Source organism: Stegostoma tigrinum, chromosome 3 (genome assembly GCF_030684315.1).
Source record: "Stegostoma tigrinum isolate sSteTig4 chromosome 3, sSteTig4.hap1, whole genome shotgun sequence".
NCBI lineage: Eukaryota > Metazoa > Chordata > Chondrichthyes > Orectolobiformes > Stegostomatidae > Stegostoma > Stegostoma tigrinum.
In genome coordinates, this window is record NC_081356.1 from 32,110,082 (window position 1) to 32,134,077 (window position 23,996).

General features: G+C 41.0%; 1 protein-coding gene across 7 annotated transcripts in view; it reads left to right on the top strand.

Moving 5' to 3' along the window:
* Positions 1-23,996, top strand: part of LOC125450910 (uncharacterized protein KIAA1958) — an 88,509-nt gene that overhangs the window by 13,298 nt on the left and 51,215 nt on the right. For 3 of the 7 annotated variants that reach the window (XM_048527294.2, XM_048527295.2, XM_048527292.2), the window contains exon 2: positions 6,115-7,305. In XM_048527294.2, the coding sequence (XP_048383251.1) occupies positions 6,150-7,305 (1,156 nt within the window). In that variant the 5' untranslated portion in view covers positions 6,115-6,149. The other 4 variants (XM_059644296.1, XM_059644294.1, XM_059644303.1 and 1 more) reach the window with 4 other exon arrangements.

Genomic DNA, 23,996 nt, shown 5'->3' on the forward strand with positions numbered 1-23,996 from the left:
AGAGAAGATCAGTTTTCTGGTTTTTCTACCCACCTGTCCCCCCACCTTAGAGCAGATATAGGTTCTCTCCAACTTTGCTATGTCCTTTATGTTGTCTTTTTGGAAATTGAAAGACTAAGAAGTGATTTGATTGATGCTTCAGAGAACTTAAACCTGTAATCTTGTGATGTAACCCTTGTAATCCACCCTTCATTGGGTTAAATGTAGACTGCATTTTTAATAATGTGCTCATTCTGCCAGTAAACCTCAAATAGTGCATTTTGCAAAATGATGGGTGAAATAAGATTAATAACCTTGAAGTTTTACAACTTTACTAATTTCTGGATAAACATTTTTAAGCCTAATCGTTTGGATTTGGGATTCAGTCCAAACTTCACGCCAACTTTATCAACGCTGTATTTAAAGCCAAATGTAGGCTGTGGTAAATTTAATGCTGACTCATGCTGCAGCCACTGAACACCTCCTATCATTTTGGAAAGTTTCAGCTTTTCTAACTGCTCCTGTACAACATGAACAAAAAAGAATATTTGATCTTTAGTGCAAATGTTTCTTCCAGTGAACTGTGTAATTATTTATTGTTGCAACTACAGAGATTTTAAGTTCTTTATTTTGTGAATATGTACTTGAAGCAAAATACTGTGGATGTTCAAGATCTGAATGTTTGATCATTTTACAATAGTTGACCATTTAATTGTTAAAACTAGTGAAGCAAACCCATGGATCATGTTTATCGCCCAGTTGTTACACAACATTTCCACCTCAATTCTACAGGTTAACTGTTGTCAAAGATCTATCTTGTATCTCGCTTATGCTTGTCATTCATAAAGCTTCAGGACTTGGTCTGGAGTGCTTTATTTTTCCATTTGGTGTATGGGGAGTTAGCCTTTCTCCATACATGCTGACAATTTTACAATGTGTTCTCATTATGCTTCTAAGCACTGCCTTTGGTCCTACATGTTTCACTGTTTGCTCAAAGATTTTGATTGCTTGAGTTGGATTTTGATAAATATGTGACGAGTCTGTTCAGGCACTTTCTACTTGTGTTGAGATTGGTTGGATATTTGGAGCAATGATAATCAGTTGGGAGTTCCTCAGCTGTGGCTTTTTACTCGCTCATTTGGAAGACGTTTCTGCTGAAGCTGAAATTTGAAACCACTTCTTTGCATGGAATTGTATTGACATCTGAAATGTGCTACTGGCTGTAGCTGAAATATGAAAACGGGAAGATTGCGTTTAATTTGTTGAAAATTACCAACAAGCTAACTGAGAGTCTTCCTTGGGGGAGAGGTAGGAGGGATCAGAAATGTCATGCTTTGGGAATGGCCAGTTTTTTCTGGGATCATATCACAGTTATTGGAGTCGATTGTAGCATGCAAGTAGATTTTAAGGTTTGCTTGTTCCCTACGCTGGGAGAAAATTGTTCAAACTTTTTTTTAAAGAAAAGAGCTATTGTCTCTGTAGTTGAGATGTAGTTGTGAACTGCGTTGAATACTTTTTCAATGAAAATTTTGTTGAGACTTTACACAGACTCATATGATATGTGCATTTACACACCGGCCCTTGATTAAAACACTTGATGTAACTTTTTTGACTTCAGAAAGAGACATTGTTGATGCATGTGTTCAGAATGATTAGGGGTAGCCATGTCAGCAAAGCCCTATTTGAAACTCAGTGAGATTACTGCCAGATTTCTATTCCAGCCTACTTCTGACTAAAGTAGACGAAAGGACAGTGGCCTGTAATCCTTCGGCTGCTGAGTTGATTAAAGTCTGGAACCTGTTTAAAGTTTTAAAAATGATGAGTTGCTCCACTGCCAGAATGATGTAGATGGATCCTGGCTGAATTTTAACTTGACACTGTATCTGCTGTGGCAGTTAGGATAGTGTCACAAATCATCCAGTCCACTGAGTAATACACAAAAGTTTCAGAGTTGCCTGTCAAAAGCAGAAACTGAGAGAAAGTTAACAGCAGTAGTGAGTGTGTACATTTTTCTATTTATCCTTTTCAATGTGAAGGATCCTTGTGCTTTGTGTCAGTTTTTCGGAGTGAATTCTTCGGGTGAACTGGTGGCCATCAGCCCCTGGATTGAGATTTTTAAAAATGTAAACATGGACTTTGATTTACTATTGTGGTTTGTCTATGTGACAGTATTTGAGTGCATATTGATTGAAAGGAATAGTGAGATTAGAGGATGATTGTTTTGAAGGGAAATGAAAATCTTTCATCAATTGTTACAGAGATTGTCTTTGCTGTAAGAGAGGTGGGGTTGAGCAACTTTCTTTTTCAAATCTTGTTCTTTTACTACATGTTTCTATGATCTCCTGTGGCTTTGGAAATCTTTTGAGGTCACTGCACAGCTCCAATTACAACCACTTGTGCATCAAGATTTAAATCAGTTGACCATTAGCCACTGCGCCTTTAGTTGCTCAGGCTTGAACTTTTGGACTTTCTTCTCTGCTTCTGTGCCATGTATAAGTCACTTGTTAAAATTCAGTTCTTTAACCAGGATTTTTGATCATGTATCCTAATATGTGACCCAGTGACAGACTTTTTTATGATGGTTGCTGTTTTCAAATACCTTTTAAAATGTTTTGTTTCATTTAAAGGCTGTTGGTAGCTTTTATGAGAACATTGACCAGACATTGTGACATACTCTTCGATCCTTGCTTATCCAATTCAACTCTTAAATTGGTGTGTACTCTCAAGGTCCTCCAAGGCACAACTACTTGCAGTTACATTTGCTTCAAGTCCCTTGGGCTGTTTTAAACTCTGGACCACTTGTCAGGAGAATTTCCTTGGCAAGGTTGACCTAATTTTGCGTTGTACACTGGTGAAATAGATGAAATACAGCAGTGAGGATAGGATGCATGAATTAACCCTGTGAAGCAATTTGGAACATTATAATATGCAGTAGACCAGGGGTCCCCACACCCACCAGGATCCCATTTCAAGCTTGAAAAATTGTTGTGACCACCACCACCAAATTGAGTAAGTGTCATGGTTGGGGTTTGGAGTCGGGGTGAGGGCCTGGACAGACCTGTTGATGAGTTTTAAAAAAAATTTGTTCAGATGTTTTTTGATAGTTGTCTGGAGCAGGTGGGATTTGAACCCAAGCTTTTGGCGCAGACCTGTATGTTGACTGAGATGCAGGTAGTGTACAGAAAATGACGAGACAATCTCCTGGTTTTTTAAAAGTAAGGTCTTCCATTTTCATTTCTGCAGGAATCAGGCCTCGAGTTGAGTTGTTTAAGCTATTTTAAAATGTGGTGGGATTTGAAGTTACTTTGCAACTATTCACACAGTTGGAACTCGGAGAGTCATTGCTACCTCCAGCTTCGTGACCATGGCACAACAATTGTGGTCATAACCCATGCTTTTGGAAGGCCTGTTATCAGCATTTTGTACAAGCAAGATGCTGATATCAAGTCCTAACTCCATCAAGTATGGGCCTGTAATAGGAATGGTACAAAGTGATAGCTGGAGGAGAGCAGCCTAAACTTCTAATTTCTTGGATATAGAAGATTAAGAAGTGATCTAATTCTGGTTTTTAAAATGAGTTGGAGATTTGATCGGAGGAAGAATTCCAGAATAAGGGATCATGATGTTAAAGTTTGAGCTCAGTCATTGATGCAGTACCAGAAATCAGTACTTCAAACATAGGAAATCTAGGTCACGCCCTCAAAAAGCTGTTGTGGCTAAAAGTCAATCAAACATTGCTTAGCAAAAATATATCAATTCAGTTTTGCAATGTTATTAAGGGCTATGAAATTAAGGGATATAGATGGTGTAGGATACAAACCAGCTGTGAACTAACTGAATGGTGATACAAGTGAAACCGTCTCTTCCCAATTCTGTAAATTTGGTTCTCATTGGAAAGCATTAGTTCTCCAATAGTAGCATGGATAAGAGAAAATGTTTTTTCTCTCTCTTCACCCGTGGGATGTGGGTGTCACTGGCTGGGCAGCATTTCTGACCCATTCCTAGATGCTCTTGAGAAGGTGATGGTGAGCAGTTGTCCTGAAGCATTGCAATGCATTTGTTGTAGATATATCTGCAATGCTATTAGAAAGGAAGTTTCAGGATTTAACCTAATCGCAGTGAAGGAACAGCATTGTATTTCTGGATTAGGATGATGAATGTCTTAAAGGGGACCTTGTAGCTGTTGATATTTCAATGAATGTGCTGCACTTGACCTTCTAGGTGGTCTTGGAGGTAACGTTTAAATTTGTCATTTTATGACATTTATCTCTAGGATTATAATCCATCAAGCAATAATCATTTTTATTGGATATTCTTGCACTGCTGCAGGATGTGAAGGCAATTGAAGTCTATTGCATTTCTTATTTCCATGTATTTTCATAATTCACTGTTGCATTTGTAAGGAATATGCCATAGCTGTGAGTGTGGCAGGTAATGAAAGCTTTTTTATAAGAAGTCCAGAAGCAACATAAATGTCTGATTTCTGTTTCATTTAAATATTCAGTATCTTGCAATATGGATGCTGTGAACCATCCAATAGTATTATGAAGCTCAATGTTAGATTCAAGAATGACACCTGATCTTTGGATGCCTTCTGGCCTCAGCCTTGAGTTCAAGAATTTTAGATTGTAATCTCTGCTCCAATTTTGTTTCATTCTCATTGTGTGTTTCAATTTTAATCTTGTTTTTCTGTTGACTGTTTGCATACGGCAGCTGTTCATTATTTTGCCATTCACACCTCCTCTAGCCATATTTTTAACTTCAGAGTTATTCCGTTATCATTCCATTCGTCCTAGTGGCATCAAGTTTGTTTATATATTGTTTAATCCCAATTACAGACCTTTGTTTTTATGTTCCCTTTCCACACTCCCTTATTTGACCTCCTTTCTGATCTACATTTTTTATTTCCGTGAAAGTTTATCAACCTGAAAGGTTAATTGTTTCTCTGTGCACAAATGCTGGCAGACCATAAATAATCTACTTTTATTTGCAGTATTTTTGCATTTGACATGTAGCACTTCTTAAGTGTCATTATCCAGCATAAGTGCTGCTCATTGTCACATAGTTTGTCAGTTAATGGAAGAATGCACAGCACAAAAGTAAGCCAAGTGGGGCTTTTAGAGAAGGATTTTATGATTGACTTTCCATTTGACTGTCATTGTTTGCTTGACAAAACTCAGTGTATATGTACAGTAGTGGATGGGAATAAATTGGCTAAAAGGCAGCTATACAAACCGAGAGGCTTGCAAAATTAGTTGAGAGGGTAACTGAATTTATTTATCCTTGATATTTTTGTACTCATTTTGGCCATCTTGATGGCATTAAACCTGTGGTAGAAAAATATTTGTTTTGTTGGTCATTATAGAATTGACACTATGTTACTAGATAGTTACTGCACTTGTCAGTATTTCATACTGAATAGTGATTAGCCTTAAAGCATTAATGAGTATAACTTATTAATCACATGGGTTTTTGATTCCACGAGATCTGTTTGCGGCATTCATTGTTGAATGTGTAAAAGTTTTTCATCTGTATGAGCTTCTTCTATAGGTCAGAATGCTTCAAAGTGCTTGTTAAAAATTGTTTCCAAAAGATTGCAGGTTTTTGTTTTATTGAGAAAATATTGTTTTGGGAGGCCTTTTGAAAAGGAAGGCAGGTCTACAACAGGAAGCATTACAGCAAAAAGAGCTTATTTTGTAGCCAGCAGATTGGAATCTCAAATGTAATTTGATAAAATGGTGTCCTGTGACCATTGCTGCCTCCTGACTGACTAGAAAGAGCTACAGACCTCAATGGAAACAGCTTTGGGTCAGATCAAAGTATGATCCTAAGTGATCAAAACAACTGAAAATTTTATTTCTGTATATTCAGTCTCTATGGAGTACATGCAAGGCTCACAACAATGTTATAGAAATAATTTCACAAGCAGCGTGAATTTTTAATCTGTGTTTGAGATGGTAGGGCAAACCTGTCTAGTTCTGTTTAATGTGAATTATTGACCATGAAGTAATTAATAAATTGAGACTTATTTTGATGTGAACCCTTAACTGTTTTAATGCAATAAGTTTGTTTGCATTTTGTTAATAAGCATGCAAGTACAGTAGCCCATTCATTTTTTTTCCCTTTTTCTTTTAGGACCCTAACTATTGAAGAATAAGAGCCCAAAAAAAATGGAAGACTGTCTTCACACGTCTTCAGAAAATCTGTCCAAACTTGTTAGCTGGGCTCACAGTCATGGAACCATCTGCAGCCTCATTCCAAACCTGAAGCACTTATTGACTGAAGGGGCCCATGGAAACCTCACTGCAATGTGGGGTTGTGGTGCTGGCCACGCTTACCATTGGCCATTGGCTGTTACTTGCAGGGCAGGTTCCCAGGACAGAGTGTGCTTTCAGGACAGTAGAAGCTTTAATTCTGAGAGCCCCAGCATAATTGCAATGTCTTCAGAGTCTCAACAAAACCCAGCAGAGAAGTATCTTAATAGACCCTCAAAAGGAAAGGCCGAGTGTCCCCGGACTAGGGATTCCTGTGACTTTTCGTACAGTGAACATTCTGAGATTGACGAAAATGTTGAAGAGTATGATGATGAAGGTGATTTGTTTCATATGGCATGTGAGTCTTCAGTGACGGATGAGGACAGTGACTATGATTCTCAGCTGCGAAACAACTCACTGAAAAGGCGGGAAGCTGGTCCTTCGCTTTTGCCAGATTCACCAAACCACCATGCTAATGAGAACAGTAATGAGGTGATTGTTAAAAAGATCAAGCAGGAGGGTCCTGAAGACTATTACATTGTGACGAATGCAGAAATCTCTATGGACAACGATAGTTCATCTGTTGCATTGAAGTCTGGGTCGAAGTCTGGGTCAAAGTCTGGTCCTGCTTCCTATTTGGGTCCTACCAAGTCCTCAGCTCTCCTTCCTGCTGGCCACATGCCAGAAAAGATTGACTCACAGGGTATTTCTGTCATTCCACCTGCCTCCACTCGGGTAGTGGGTACAAAATCAGGACGGGGTTGCACGACTTCACAGAAGAAGCTGAATGGAGGTCAAGGAACTGGGCAGAAATTAGTTCTACAGATGCCGGTCAGCACATCAGGAGGAAACCAGCAGATCAATATCCCACTCTCGGCCCTCCAGCTTCCTGGCCAAGAAGAGCAGAATGCTTCTGAAGACGTAGGGGCACAAATGGTGAAGACTGGGGCTTCCAGTGAGGTTTCCTTGTCTCCATCTGTCAGTGCTGAACCTGAAGTCAGCTCCAGTCAGCAACAGTCGAGTGTGCCCCAATCTCTGGTCAAAGATGCCAGTGGCCAATCATCAGCAACAGGTAAGAAGGTTAAAACTCAACATTTTATAACACTGTTCATGCTTTGGTCCTACAACACATGAGATCCTGCAACTGAAGTTTTCCAATCATAAAATTTTCAAGTGTGTTGATTTCACATTCATTGGCAGTAAATGATGTTAAAGTAGACAGAACTTTCTTTTCAAGCCCAGCCAAAGCATGACCTCTTGGGTCATTTGGTATTTATTGTAGCAGCAGAACTGATCAAATTCTTATTCTTGCATGTTGATGAGTGATTCTGAAACACTTCAGAATTGTTATTTGGAAGTTATTCATGGTGAAGTAGTAAATTTCTTAATCTTAAACCAATCTTTTGGACTGAGTAGGTGGAAAAAAATTCAGAATGAAAATGGTAAATTTTAGCTATTCCACTGAGAACAATTCCCTAAATGAGGTTTTTATAATGTACACTGCAGTGAATTCTTGTTTTCCTTCCCAAATAAGTCAATCATCTTCAGAATTGTCTTTGACAAGATATTTTCTCAGTTTGTTGAGACTGGAGGAAACTTCTTGCCTGCTTTTTTAAAAAAGATCATTTTATTCTTTTTGTTTTAAATGATTTGCCATGTATTTTAAGAAAACTTGAAGGCTTAGTGCTGTGTTGATTGATTGTTTTGACCTCTCTCCCGATTTTGTTTTGAAGTGGGAGAATGGCCTTGGTTGTGGCAATGTTATCACTCTGACAAGGAAGACTTTTGCACAGTATAAAGCCCTTTTTGATGTCATTGCTGAACTTTGGCATCACGTGTGGAACCTTCAAACCTTGCCTCCACATCCTTGGGTGTTTGACCACACATAAGGATGCTCAAGGTCAGGGAAAGTAGACTTGAGAGGGAACATTTAGTAACAAGTGAATGCAGTGCACTGGATATTCTCTGTGCACATTAAAATGTGTTCTCTTTGTTTATCCTATTGAAACTCTTTGTAATTTTTAGCACCTTGTTAAGGCCACTTTGTCGTCTTTTTTCCAGTGAAGAGACTCAGAGCATGTTCAATTCTGATTGATATTCGTAATGCCTCCATTATAGTAATAACCTTCCAAATATAGTTTATGCTTCAGAGATAATAGGAACTGCAGATGCTGGAGAATCCGAGATAACAAGGTGTGGAGCTGGATGAATACAGCAGGCCAAGCAGCACCTCGGGAGCAGGAAGGCTGACGTTTCAGGTCTAGATCCTTCCTGAAACGTCAGCTTTCCTGCTCCCAAGATGCTGCTTGGTCTGCTGTGTTCATCCAGCTCTACACCTTGTTATCTCGTAATTTATGCTTTCTCTGGTTTTTCTAAAATCTTCTGGTGATCTGTAGATCAGAACAGTGCATAGTAATCCTAAGTGTAGACTAAGCAAGGTTATTTGCGAGGTTAGGGAATAGAGTTTTAGAATAACATATTATGAGGCAACTGCCTTGGCCAAAATACCATCACAAGTTTATGAGAGCATTACTGAAATTTGATCATACAGAAGAATAAGGCTACAGGAACTAAACTCCAGTTAACTGTCAAATCTGATACATAAGTGGTCATTATGCAAATTACCATCTAAATATAGAGAACAGGGGAAAACTGCAGGGGTTTTACCAAAATAACAGCCACAAACTAGGAGGAATAATTTGCATACAATTTCAAATCTGAATCTTTGACTCGTGTCAAAAGTTTCTGCTGTGTTGCAACATGTGATATTAGGATAGCTTTTAGATTGTGGCTCCCCAGATAGATCAACAAAAAGTACTGCACCTGTTGAATTAAGAGTACTAAATATTGTTTGTTATTATAAGTAATACTTGCAACTTTCTAACATGAAGAGAAGTTGAATTTATTTTCAATAGATGTGTATTTTGTTTAGTTGATATCTGATGGCCTTACAATGGCAACTTCAGGTTTCGGGAACGATCAGTGACATATCAGATTGCAAGATTATTGAAATGAGTGTCCACTCACTCAGTTTTCTACATCGCTTTTAATTTCACAATAATGTTGGGTAAAAAGCCAACAATCACCTGTGGTGCCCAGTGCTTCAGTTTCCTTCTTCCCCCATTAATCATCTTACCTCAAGATGTTGACTTGTGCTGTGCTGCTGTAGTATTGTGGACTGTGGGAAGTCTTCTGTTACTTGTGGCCATGCTTTGTATGTGAATTGAGATTTAATATGGACAGCTTAGTCCTCTGTGCATCACAATCAAATTAGGTCATTCATGAATCTGTTCACTCCCTTGCAACAATCACTAGATTACAAACAGAGTTTAAGAAAATAAAAATCTCCCTGAAATCAGGTGATATCCTGTCTGCCTTTAATGTTTCTCTAAATGAGTTTTTGTACTGCTTTAGGTGGCATTGCTCACTGGAGTGACCGAAGTGAGAGCCATGACACATTGCTATGCGTGTGCGAGCGCACGCACACGCACCCCTAATCTCACTCTTGATCTTCTGGTCACCTCCCGTCTTCGGTCAAGTTCACCTCATTCAAGATTATGCTGATCTCCTCCTGTCATATCCCACACTAAATCCTGATCACTGTTACTGAACTCCATTTGGCTCCCAGTCCTTCAGCTCTTCAAATTGAAGTTTCATATTCTTTTGTATCACGGTGACCTCCTTTACGCTATGGACTTCACACTTGAGGGCATGCTTAGTCAGACGCTGAATTTGCTGAAGTCATTATCATTTCATCTTCCCTAATGCTTTAAAAAAATTCCCATAGACATTGGTAATTGTGGTTCAATTACCAAAGCAAATCTCACCCTCCCCACCCCACTCCACCCCCAGGTTTGACGACATTCCTAAAATATGTGGACCATTTCAGGAATAACAGATGCAAGCAACAAAATTCACCATTACGTCCAGTGTGTCAACTCAGCCTTCTCTTGACTGAAGAGTATTTGAGGATTGAGATCTCATATATGGACTAACGTCATTGTTTATTGAACAGCAGTGATCACCTCTTGGCCAGCTTGCAACTGGTGCCCTGAAACAAAATACAGGACTGCCAGCAAGTCCTTCAGAGGTTCCTCTAAATCTAATGGCAAGATATTCAACTCAAAGGTCGCATCCTCTCCAAAGTCACATTGCCGACCATTGTACCAGTAACCACTCAAAACTGGCTCTGCTGGATGGGATACGTCTTTCATAAACTGGCACCTAAAGCAACTACTCTACTCAGAACTTGGTTGTGGCAGGAGACTCTTAGGAGGACAGCAGAACAGTGCCTTCCCAAATAAACAAAGCGATTTTGTCGGAAATGTGCAAAGGCAAAGTCATTATATTGGAGGGAGTGCACAAATGTCCAAGCACATCCCAGGTAGCCAACCCTTCAGCTGCTCATGGCAGAGTAAGATGGTCAAACCTTTGCCTTATCAGCCATTTCAGAACCTGGAGTGGAGGCAAGCCATTTTTCATAACGAGAACTGCCTATGAAGAGGAAGGAACCATTTTATCTCTCCTCTGCTAGAATGCTGTGTTGCACTGATTCTTGACTCTTCCAGACCCCTGCCGTTGTTCCAACTTATCAATTTTCTAGCATTATATTCAATGCTCTGAATTTTTATACCCTGCCTAAAGCATTTTATTTCACTTATTCATCCCCTTTTAAGATTCTCCTTTTAAATCATTTTTAAAGTTGCTTTTGGTCACCTCCCTATGCTATTTGTTGGATCCTGAGCATGTTGAGATATTTTTCTCTGAAGGTGCTATGTGAATACAACTTTCTGTTTCTGCTATTTTGCAGACCCCCAGAGTAGACTGAATCTTCTCCAAGTTCTAAGTTTCTCATTTATTTGTGGGATATGTCTTTGAGCTGAAAATTAAGCTGCCTTCCAGCTTACATTTGATTTGACTTATGCACTTAATGGTAAGGCCCTGGACAAAGAGACCTTGGAGTGTGGCTATATTGTCCCTTGAAAGTGGAGTCATAGTGAAGAAGGCATTTGATATGCTTGCTTTTATTGGTCACTGCATTAAGCACAGGAGTTGAGAGGTCATGCTGTAGCTGTACAGGACGTTGGGTAGGCAACTTTTGGAATACTGCATGCAGCTCTGGTCTCGCTACTAGAGGAAGGATGTTGTGAAACTTAAAAGTGTTCTGAAAATATTTAGAAGGATTTTGCTAGGGTTGGAGGGTTTGAGCTACAGAGATAGGCTGAATAGGCTGAGGCTATTTTCCCTGGAGCATCGGAGGCTGAGGAGTTATCTGAAAGCGATTTATAAAATCATGGGGGTCGTGGATAGGCTAAACGGGCAAGGTCTTTTCCCCAGATTGGGGGAGTCCAAAACTACAGGGCATTGGTTTAAGCTGGGATGGGAAAGATTTAAAAGGGACTTGGAGGGCAAATGTTTCGCGCATGGGGTGGTGCATGTGTAGAATGGGCAGCCAGAGGAAACTGGTACAGTTACAACATTTAAAAAGCATCTGGGTGGGTAAATGAATAGGACGGGTTCAGAGGGCTATGGACCAAATGCTGGCAAATGGGACGAGATTTATTCAGGATATCTGCTTGGCTTGGACAAGTTGGACTGAAGGCTCTGTTCCATGCTGTTGTTCTTGACTCTAAAGGTGGATCCTGTCTTATGGCCCTAAGCTAAGCACTCTATTTCACCAGTTATTCATGGCACAGTGGCTTCAGAATTGGAAATAGTTGTTTTTTTTTGCATTTGAACCACATCAGTCCGCGAGTTGTGGAAGATCCTGAAATCTCTTTTGTAATTGAGAATTCTCTCGCTGAAGCTGTGAAAGGCTTTGTTTTGGTTACTTTGTGTTGGAGTGAGACAAAGTTTGGGATATCTGGGTTATTTTGAAGTGAAATGCTCAGTTTTTTGTAGCAGTTGCCTTATACATGTATTCTTTCTCTCCTCTCCAACCTGATAGTCCATGGAAAGGTGAGTTTAACCTCTAAGGACCTTCAAACCCAATTATTTTGATATTTCTGCTTTATTGAGGCAAGTATTCGGTAACATTTGTTAAGGAGACTTTCTGCTGGTGTTGGTAATAATTAAATTAGCCTATTCACAAGGAACCATGTTGAGGTTGAATAAAAATCATATTGTTTATCTGTAAATGGATGAAGAATAAATGAATTGCATATACGAACAGAAAGTGCTGAAGAAACTCAGCAGTCCTGGCAGCATCTATGGAGTGAGAAATGGCGTTAGTATTTCAAGTTCAGTATGCCTCTTTGGATTCTCTTCTGGTGAAAATTAATTGCATTGTTGATATTAAAACTGCTGATTGTTCACAACCTGTTTCGCGTACAATAAAATTGAAGTAACCATTTATCATTTGAGCAATTTATTGGCATTTAACCGGATGTATTTTTGAAAATTATTTACTTTTTGCTTAATTTGAATGCTTTTGAGTGCTTTCACTGCCCAGGTATATGATCATTACTGATAGTACACACCACCATTACCACATTTGGCTTTCAATTGGGTGAAAAACACATATTTTAATGTAGTTAGTCAAACAGTGTGAAAGCAGTCAGGTTCTCAATCACCTTCTCAAATGTAATTAAGAGTGAAGGCTCAATTCACATGAAAGCATCTTTTTAAAAAGGGATGTATCTCCAGTGCAGCATCGTCTTCCCCACTGTTTGGAATGCAGTTTTAATTCTGTGGAGAAAGTTATTTCTGTTTTACTATGTTTCTCTGGAAGGAATCATAGCTGAATGAATGAATACTATGATCAAGATTCCCAGCTTTGGTTCTTGCTCTGTGCATCTTCTTAAGCCAAGTTCGACCATGTCAACAATAATGGACATGCTACATTAAACTCCCTGGTATCCAGCACAAATGGAATGGGGGTGCCAGTTTTGTGAATCTGCCAGTTGCAACCAGAACCACTGAAATACAGTCGATGAAGTTTGACCAAAAGGAAAGAGAGATGAGATCAAAACATCTGTTCCCAGAGTGAGGAAGCATACACCTGTCAAATGCAGGTTGTATGACAATTCTGAATAATGGTAACATTACTGTATTGGCCTCCACCTTGAGGGAGGGAAGAATCTATGGGGTGCGACTTAAAGTCTGAATCCAGCAACATGTTGTGAGGTTCCTTGCGTGAAGATAGGACAAGACTGAAGTGATTTTTGTCTTATTTCTCTCTTGTGACTTCTCAAAATGTTGAACAAATAATTGGTTTCACGTTCTAGATTACACAACTCCCTGAGATGAAAAGAGCATAGGAGAAATGTTTATTCCAATGTTGCCCTACTATTGGCTGTTTTATTGATTCAGTAAGATTTTGGGGCATGTTGCATTTTCAGTGTGTACTTTTGTCAAAACAGCGAGTAGGCCAATATTAGATTGCATTGTGCTGGTGCTTTTCTTGTCCAATGCTCTCAATTCACAAACGCCTAAGAGAGATGAGTCTGGATGTATAATGTCTTAATTCTTTGACACCAAAATTGGTGATGTAATGGACAGTGAAGATGATTCTCAGAGTACAATGGGACCTTGATCAGGTGGGCTAATGGGCAGAGGATTGGTAGGTCGAGTTTAAATAAATGTGTGAGGTATTGCATCTTGATAAGGTACGTCAGGACAGGACTTACACACTTAACGGTAGGACCCTGGGGACTGTTGCCGAACAAAACGTTTTAGGTGTATGGTCCCTTGAAAACGGAGATGCAGGTAGACAGGGTAGTGAAGAAGGTATTTGGTATGCTTACCTTTGTTGGTCAGAACATTGAGTATGGGAGCTGGGATGTCACGTTGTGCTTGTACAGGACTTTGGTGATGCCACTTCTGGAATACTGTCGTTTCTCTATAACGTGTGTTTCTTGCATGTGAATTGGCTTTAACATGATTGAAGAATTTAGACTGCTATTTGTAGAATGCAAGCTTTCTTTAACTGAACTGGCTATAAAGAGATTCTGTTTCCCTTAGTTTAAATGATGTGGCTATTGCGCGATTTTCTTGTAATGCGAGATTGCACGAGAAGAGAACTATCGGGTTATATTGGAACCATTTGTTCATTTATTGTGATCCTGCTACAGGAAAGATGTTGTTAAATTTGCAAAGTTTGAGAAAAGATTTCCAAGTATGTTGATGGGATGGGAGTGTTTGAGTTACTGGGAGAGGCTGAATAGGCTGGGGTTTGTTCCCCCCGGAGCATGAGAGGCTCAGGGGTGAACTTAGAGGTTTATAAAATCATGAGGGGCATGGATTGGGTAAATAGAAAAGACGCAGCAGGATGGGGGGGAGTACAAAACTAGAGGGCATAGTTTTAAAATTCATGGGAAAGATTTTTCACGTAGAGGACGGTGCATGCATAGAATGTATTGCCAGAGGTAGTGGCAGAGGTGGGTACAATTGGAACATGTATCCATCCAGATTCCTTTTACAAGAATAGGAAGGATTCAGAGGGATATGGGTCAAATGGTGCAGATGGGACTAGATTAATGTAGGATATCTGATCATTATGGATGATTTGGACTGAAGGATCTGTTTGTGTGCAGTGCATCTCTATGATTCTATTGTTTTATAAGGCCTTTAGGCCCTGAGCAAACCTGTGGTGATGCCAAAGAACACTATCCACACTACGATAACGATTGATTTTTTGGGTGTAATGTGCTTTGGGACACACTAAGTCCATCAAATATGCTTAATAAATGCAAGTTCTTATGGCAGACATATTGGCCAAAAGTCAACATTTGTACAATGTGATGAAACACTGAATTGGAAGCATATTATTTTTAAAAAATGTGCTTGCATAATGGGGTCATGATCCAGGGAATGGTAGCAGGAGGTGTCGGAGAGTTGGTGTCTGGCCTGAGTGATGTAGAGGACAGTGAACGCAATCGCTCCATTTCCGAGACCAATACCACAGTCACCACCGTCACCGCTGCTGCCACTGCCTACCGCCCCCTGGATCATGACCACACCCCTGAGCACCAAACCATCATCTCCCAAACCATCCACAACCTCATCACCTCCGGTGACCTCCAACCTCATCGTTCCCCAACCCCGCACCGCCCGCTTCTATCTCCTTCCCAAAATCCACAAACCAGACTGCCCTGGTCAACCCATTATCTCCACCTGCTCCTGCCCCACTAAACTCATCTCCATCTATCTGGATTCCATTTACTCCCCCTTGGTCCAGGAACTCCCTACCTATGTCCGTGACACCACCCACATTCTCCACCCCCTCCAGAACTTCCAATTCCCTGGACCCCAACACCTCCTTTTCACGATGGACGTCCAGTCCTATACACCTGCATTCCCCATGCAGATTGCCTAAAGGCCCTCCACTTCTTCCTGTCCTGCAGGCCATACCAGTCCCCCTCCACTGACACCCTCATCCGCTTAGCCGAACTTGTCCTCACCCTCAACAACTTTTGTTTCAATCCCTCCCACTTCCTATTAACCAAGGGGGTGGCCATGGTTACCTACATGGGCCCAAGCTATGCCTGTCTCTTTGTAGGTTATGTGGAACAATCCCTCTTCCGTACCTACACTGTCCCTAAATCCCAACTCTTCCTCCGTTACATTGATGACCGTATCGGCGCCGCCTCATGCTCCCACATGGAGCTCGAACAGTTCATCCACTTCACCACCTTCTTCCACACAAACCTTAAGTTCACCTGGACCATCTCAAGCACCTCTCTCACCTTCCTGGACCACACTGTCTCCATCCCGGGCAACCACCTTCAAACCAATGTCCATTTCAAGCCCACTGACTCCCATAACTACCTAGAATACGCCTCCTCCCAACCACCTTCCTGCAAAAATGCCATCCCCTATTCCCAATTCCTTCACCTCTGCCGCATCTGCTCCCAGGATGAGGCATTCCCCTCCAACACATCCCAGATGGCCTCATTTTTCAAGGACCGCAACTTCCCATCTGCAGTGGTCGAGAACACCCTTGACCATGTCTCCCGCATTTCCCGCAACTCATCCCTCACACCCCGTCCCCGCAATAACTACCAAAACAGAATCCCCCTCGTCCTCATGTACCACCCCACCAACCTCCGGATACAACGCAACATCCTCCGACACTTCCAGCAACTGCAATCCGACCCCACCACCAAAGAATTTTCCCTCCCCACCCTGGTCTGCCTTCTGGAGGGAACCACTCTCTTTGTGACTCCCTTGTCCGCTCCACACTCCCCTCCAACCCCATCACACCCGGAACTTTTCCCTGCAACCGCAGGAAGTGCTACACTTGCCCCCACACCTCCTCCCTCACCACCATCCCAGGCCTCAAAAAGACTTTCCACATGCATGTTCACCTGCACATCTGCTAATGTGGTATACTGTATCCGCTGTACCCGTTGTGGCCTCCTCAACATCGGGGAGACCAAGAGGAGGCTTCAACTTCAACTCCCCCTCCCATTCTTTAGACGACATGTCCATCCTGGGCATCCTGCAGTGCCACAATGATGCCACCCGAAGGTTGCAGGAACAGCAACTCATATTCTGCTTGGGAACCCTGCAGCCCAATGGAATCAATGTGGACTTCACAAGCTTCAAAATCTCCCCTCCCGCTACCGCATCCCAAAACCAGCCCAGCTCGTCCCCGCCTCCCTAACCTGTTCCTCCTCTCACCTATCCCCTCCTCCCACCTCAAGCCGCACTCCCATTTCCTACCTACTAACCTCATCACGCCCCCTTTACCTGTCTGTCCTCCCTGGACTGACCTATCTCCTCCCTATCTCCCCACCTACACTCACCTTTACTGGCTCCATCCTTGCCTCTTTGACTTGTCTCTCTCCTCTCCACCTATCTTCTCCTCTATCCAACTTCAATCCGCCTCCCCCTCACTCCCTATATATTTCAGAACCCCCTTCCTCTCCCCCATTTCTGATGAAGGGTCTAGGCCTGAAACGTCAGCTTTCCTGCTCCTGAGATGCTGCTTGGCCTGCTGTGTCCATCCAGCTCCACACTTTGTTATCTCCCTTCATCTGGAGCCTGTTGCTAAAATCCCTATCTCTGAGTTCGAGTCAGAGGGCTTTGACTGACTTGGCTTAAAAATTACTTGGGGCATGTCAGAGGGATTAAAAAACTTCTCTAATTCCCAGCTAACTAGGTATCTGACTCGGTAATCACTCACATTAACTATTCAGTCACCTAGCTAACTATCACTGTGTCACCTCACCCTCTCATCTTAGACATTTACCTTTTCTCTCTAGCTTTTCAAAAAGCCTTTTGGTCCTTTAATCCCAGGAATAAGACAGTTGCTGCTGTGGTAACAGGAGATTGTAGCTGCGCTTTAGTATTGATCCTGTGCTGCTCTGGATAACTCCCAGAACTAGCGGACTCCATATTTCTCAACATACCTAAATTGTATGTTTAAATCAGAAACATGGAATTTTGGGTCAGGGTAAAAAGAGCAGAGTGGAAATCTAACTTGCAGGCCGAGCTAGTTAGGCAAGGGAATCAAAGATTATCAGGAGAAATGAGAATACGGAATTGAAAACACAAACAGATCAGCCACGATCTGAATGGTGAAACAGTCTGAAGGGCTTGAATGGCCGATTTCTCTTAATTTGTACGTTCGGATGTTTCTACGTGATTGCCACTTCTCAAAAGATTCAGCCCGTATATATTTATGTGTAAATCATACTTACAAGATAACTGTCTACAAAGATTAATGATTAGAGTGACTTGGAAATCAAATTAAATAAAAAGTTACTGATTCTTTGAATCAAAATAAACTGGAATTTGAGCAATGCCGGACCACGTGATGCAGATTAAATATCCCTTTTGTGATTCGGCTGCTTGGGGTACTTGATTTTGAATACTTAGATCCGTGACCAAATAAACTGCTGCTAATGCCCACATAAATGGCTACATTTTTAACTACGACATCCTTACGCTTCCAAACTTTGAGCCTTTAACAGGGGAATAGTCAGCTTTTGACTAATGTAACTTCAATTTTCATTGCTGAGGTTTGACGAGATTTTGCCCACACCATGCTGTGTAGCATTCTTGGCATCAGTTCATCAGTTGTAATACTTAGAGTCATACGTGAGTGTGTAATGAGTCTGACTGATCTTTGTGGGTCATCTGCAGTACTCCTAAACGCAATGGATGGAAACGTCTTTTTTTCTCCAATGCATCAAATCTAGTGAAGAACCTTGCATTAACTTTTCTTTTCTCCCCCTAGGATGTCTTGAAAATACTTTTGACTGGAAAACAAATTTATAGATCTTTTTGTCATCTATTTAAGCTAGCAGTGTTGCAATCAGAGTTGTACCATTCTAAAACTTGTATTGCTTTCTATACTCCTCACATCTAACTTCTGCCCCCCACTTAAGACATAGAGCCAGTGTTGATCATTGGGCGCCTCAAACTTATGTTGTCATTTAATATCATCCATGACTGATCATCAATTTACACTTTTTCCTCTACCTAGCACACTGCTTCTCTGCATAGATGGGCATTACCCTGTCCATCCATTTAAGCAATTGGCCAAATGTAATACTGAGGTACTTGTTAATAGATGAATGAAAGGAGTGGGATGGGCACAAAAGTGCCAATTCTGAAGAATTCTCTAAGAGTATACCCAAGGCATTTTCTTTACAGCCATGTGTAAGGAATGTGGTGATGGTTATGGCAACAGTAAAATTACAGATGGTTTAAATTACGAGTAATTAGTCTCAATACAGTGTTCAGCTGGAGGAACACAGCAGGTCAGGCAGCATCAGAGGAGCAGGAAAGTCAACGTTCCAGGTTTACACCCTTCAGCAGCTCCTGATGAAGGGTCTTGACTTGAAACGTTGACTTTCCTGCTCCTCTGATGCTGCCTGACTTCCTGTGTTCCTCCAGCTCCGCACTGCATCAAATCTGACTCCAGCGTCTGCAGTACTTGCTATCTCCTAGTTGCTGAAAATTGTGTAGCCTACCGTGAAGCCTCTTCCAAGGACGCCCACCTTGAAGAAATTGTCCTTCTTCCTGTGCAAAGATCTCAGTGGAACCCTCTCCCACTGTAACCCACTGGTAATCCCCTCTGCCCTGAAGCTCTTTGATCATATACTGAAACAAAACCATTACTAGAGCCACGTCTCATTTCTCACTACCTGCCAATGCAGCCAGCCTATCCCATGGACTCCAGATAATATGCAAACCATCCCAATTTGGACCAAACTGCAACAACCGTTACCTACAGCACATCCACACCTCCAGAAACCGTTTTCTCTGCAGATCTTCAGTTCCATGCTCACGGTCATGGGTCCTGATGAAGGTTGTAAACCCGAAATGACAACTTTCCTGCTTCTCTGATGCTCCCTGACCTGCTGTGTGCCTCCAGCTCCACACTGTATTGACTCTGACTCTAGCATCTGCAGATCTTGCTATCTCCCTGTAATTAATCTCCAAGTATTTCGAAATACATTCTAGAGATGTACATACAATATGTACAGCTGACAAACATCAATGCTTTAATCTGACTACTGTAATAAATTATTCTGAGCAATATCAGTAATTAATGAAGGAAAAATTTCTGATTTTTGGGCAAATTTTATTTCTCTTATGGGCAAATTGTGGGACCTGGGAAGGATTGCTTTTGCTAATTTGTTCACTGTCTGTCTGACTTGAGGCATCTTCCTTTACTGTGAGAATGGCATAGTACTAGAACACCTTCTATAAATAGGTCCAATTAGAAGACAGTGAAGCACCAGAAGTAAAGCACCTGAAGTAGAAAAACTGCCTGATAGCTGACTAAGTTGCTCAAAATTTGAATAATGCCTGAATAAGCAGCAGAGGAAGATACCACAAAATAAAAATTTAAAGAACTGTGGATACTGTAAATTAGAAACAAAAACAGAAGTTGGTGGAAAAGCTCAGCAGGTCCAGCAGCAACTGTGATGAGAAATCAATTAATGTTTTGGGTCCGGAAACATTAACTCTGAATTCTCTTCAGATGCTGCCTGACCTGCTGAGCTTTTCCACCAACCTGTTTTTTTGTGAAGATTGCACAAATATACCCATTGTCTACCTTTTTAATGGTGCTTTGCACACACTGTAAGAAACGAGGCTGAAGTTTTAACGATTGTACTTGGCTAAAGTACTGATTAGATGAGACTTGTTAATTTCCTCTCAAAGTGTGCCACCGTCAATGCCCAACCAATTAGTTTACTACTCTCAAAGGGAAAAGTGCCTGTGAAGAAGCAAAGGTTATGGGGTCGTATGCTCACATTCTGTGCAACAGACCCAGCTATTCTCATATATCTATGGCACAAATTTCTATCTGACAAGATAGAAAATGTTTTGAGTACCATCCAGGAGAATAATTTACTGGGTGCGATCTGTCAAGATTTTACCAAAATTCAGTAGAATGATGAAATGTGTGATTTAGTGGTGATATCTGGTAACACTGCCTCACCAACTACTGTCTGCCATCATTGTGGTTTGTTTGAAATCACTTAGTTCCAGACACAGTGCACGAGCTTAATACCAAAGAAGCGGTGAGAGTAATTGCTGTTTTTCTGTTGAGTGTTTAGGTTTCCAAGGAACCCTGCGCAGTTTGACTGCTATAGGGATCAAAGAAATAAACTCAATGGCTGGATCATTTCAGTCAAAAGCAAAGGAGGTTGTGGTTGTGGTCAGTTGCAGAGATTCATGAGTAAGCATCCTTGGTCCAACCATCTTTAATTCTCCCATGAATGACCTTTGTAATAAATTCTAGTAGAATGGAGTTACTTGGTGATGACTCCAGTGACTACATTCACAGTTTCACTTTTTGTAAAGGTGTCTGTGCCAGCATACAAAATTTTAAGATCAATCCATAGGTGACGTTCCAGGCATTAATATTACATTGATCCATCACAGTCAAATTGCTGAGACATACAGAAAGGCTCCGAGTGCAAATGGACTTCATCGTAGGACCTTAAAAGAAGTTGCTACTGAGGTAATTAATACATTGGCTTTGACACTCCAAATTTGTGTAGACTTCAGGAGCTTTCATTAGATTGGAAAATAGTCAAAATAACCCCTTTATTCAAAAAGGGAGAGAGTCAGAAAGTATGAAGATACAGGCCAGAAAGCTTAACATCTGCCATAGGATGTTGGAAGCTATTCTTGAACGCATTGTAGCAGGACACTTAAAGTTCAAGTTGACTGCATCTGATTACCATGATTTTTATGAAAGGAGAATCAAGTGTAACTAGTGTATTGGAGTTTTCTTTAGGGTATAAAGTGCTATAGATAAAGAGGAAATAGTGCATGCACTGTCCTAAGATTTCAGGGAAGTGTTTAGTAAGGAGCCACATCGAAGGTTATTTTAAAAAATAAAACTCATTGTGTAGCAGGTAATATCTTGGCTACGTAACAGGATTCATAGAAGGTATAGATGGGTCATTTTCTGACTGGCAAGAATGTAAGGAATGTTCAATCAGTGCTCGACCTCATCTATTTTAAAATTTATGTAAATGACTTGGATGAAGGGATCTGAGGACAGTCACTAAATTTGCAGATGACGCAAAGATAGGGTAGAAAAGTAAATTGTGAAAAGGCCATGAGGCCTTGAAGGAATATAAATAGGTCGAGTGAGAAGATATTTGACAAATAAAATGGCAAAATGTTAAACTGTCTATTTTGACAGAAGAGAAAAGGGGCATATTATCTAAATGATGGGAGATTGTAAAACTGCGTGATGCACAGAGATCTGGGTGTCCTTGTGGATCCATTATGAACATTTAGTATGTAGGTATAGCAAGTAATTAGGAAAGTTCATAGAATGTATCTTCTTTTGTGTGGGAAATGGAATACAAAATACTGTGTACAGTATTGGTTGTTTTATGTAAGGCTGGCTATAAATGCATCGGCAAAGGTTTACCATAATATGTGGAATGGCAATTAGAGTTATAAATCAAGGTTGGACAGGCTAGACTTGTATCCATTGAAGTTTAAAGGAGTAAGGGGTGACTTAATTGAAACGTCGAATGAAAGCTGGAATGGATGTCTCCCCTTCTGGGAGAAACTAGAACTAGGGATCAGAGTTTCTATATAAGTGGTCACCTGTTTTAGACAGGAATGAGGAGAATTTTTTTAAATCTGTACAAGAGTCTTTGGCATTCTCTTGTTCAAAAGGTGGTGTAAGTAGAGTCAATACAATGTGGAGCGGGAGGAACACAGCAGATCAGGCAGCATTAGACGACCAGGAAATTCGATGTTTTGGGTCGGGACCTGAAGTTCTGAAGATGGGCCCCAACCTGAAACATTGACTTTCCTGTCCCTCTGATGCTGCCTGAGTTGCTGTGTTCCTCCAGCTCCACACTGTGTTGACTCTGACTCCAGCATGTGCAGATTTTGCTGTCTCCAGCAAAAGTAGTCTTTGAACTGTTTTTAAGGCAGCGATAAATTTTTGATAAACAAAGGAGTCATAATGATTGGGAGTGGCAGAAATACGAAGTTATCAGGTTAGCCGTGATCTTTCAAGTGGCAGAGCATGCTGAAGGCTTGAGTTGCCTGCTATTGCTCCTAAATGTTATTCATGTTAATACCAACACTCTGGGAGTTAGAATCGACCAGAAACTGATGTAGGCTACCATGCCACCATCATTGTTTCTCCAAGCGTTGAGACTGGGTTTTCTATGAATGCCTGACCTCCTGATTTCTTCAAGTCTCTCCACCACCAAAACGGCCGCCAGCCATATAATGCAATAATCCTCTTGTACCTAGATGGCTGCAGCTGCAAGTATATTCAAATAGATTGTCGCCTACGAGGCTAAAGCTCTAACATGACTAGTATGCCAGTCACTGGACTCCATGATCTGGTGCCTGACCTGTGATTTTTTTTTAATATGCATTTGGATTTTGATTTTGAATTAGTGGCATACAGATTTTCTGTGTCATAAAGGGTTCAGTTAAGTTTATCTGCAGCTGCTGTGATTTATTTTAAAACTGTTTGAGAGAGACAACATCCAAAAGCTAATGATTTTTGGTTTTCGTTGGGAAAGTTTGAGTTAATAATGTGTACAGTGTAGTACGTTAGGCTTTCTGATGGAAGATTCTGGCCTTGTTTCTTTTTAGGCCTGAAGGGAAACCTTTCAGTTTGTTTTCGTTTGTTGTGGGCTTTTGAACTACCAGTGTTGGAGACAGAGATAACACACCGTGAAGCTGGAGGAACACAGCAGGCCAGGCAGTGTCAGATAGGGTGGAGTAGAATAATGAGTTGAGGTTGCAGATCCTGCAAAGAATGAAAAACAGAAGAGGTCCTTTTGCGGGTCTGGGAGAGGGAGGCAGTGAGCCAGTGTAGGCTACATTGTAGTGCCAGTAGATGCTGGCGCTTTGCTGAGAGTGTGAGCTTGAGGAGTTGCAGAGAAAAATGTTTTTGGAGGCTCTGGATGTTGAGTATGCAGAGATTGTCGCAGCCAGGGCCATATTGAGATGGCCTGAAGGTATATTGGAGTTCATTCTGAAGAAGAGTCCCGACCTGAAACATGAACGTTCCTGTTCCTCTGCTGCCTGGCCTGCTGTGTTCCTCCAGCTCCATATTGTCTTATATCAGAATCTCTAGAGTGAAACTTGAAGTCACATTAATTTAAGCCTATAAAGGTGATAGCGAAGGAAATCCTCTGGTTTGAGCACTGCAAAGGTACTTTTGGGATCTATGAAAAAAATTGCCTCAGAGATTAATGGGATTATATTTTTAGCCTTGTTTTGTAATCTTTAAATTTTATATTACATATAAATAGTTTGGTTTATTCTGTTTCATCTTCATTTCTTATGTTTTATTGTTAAAAC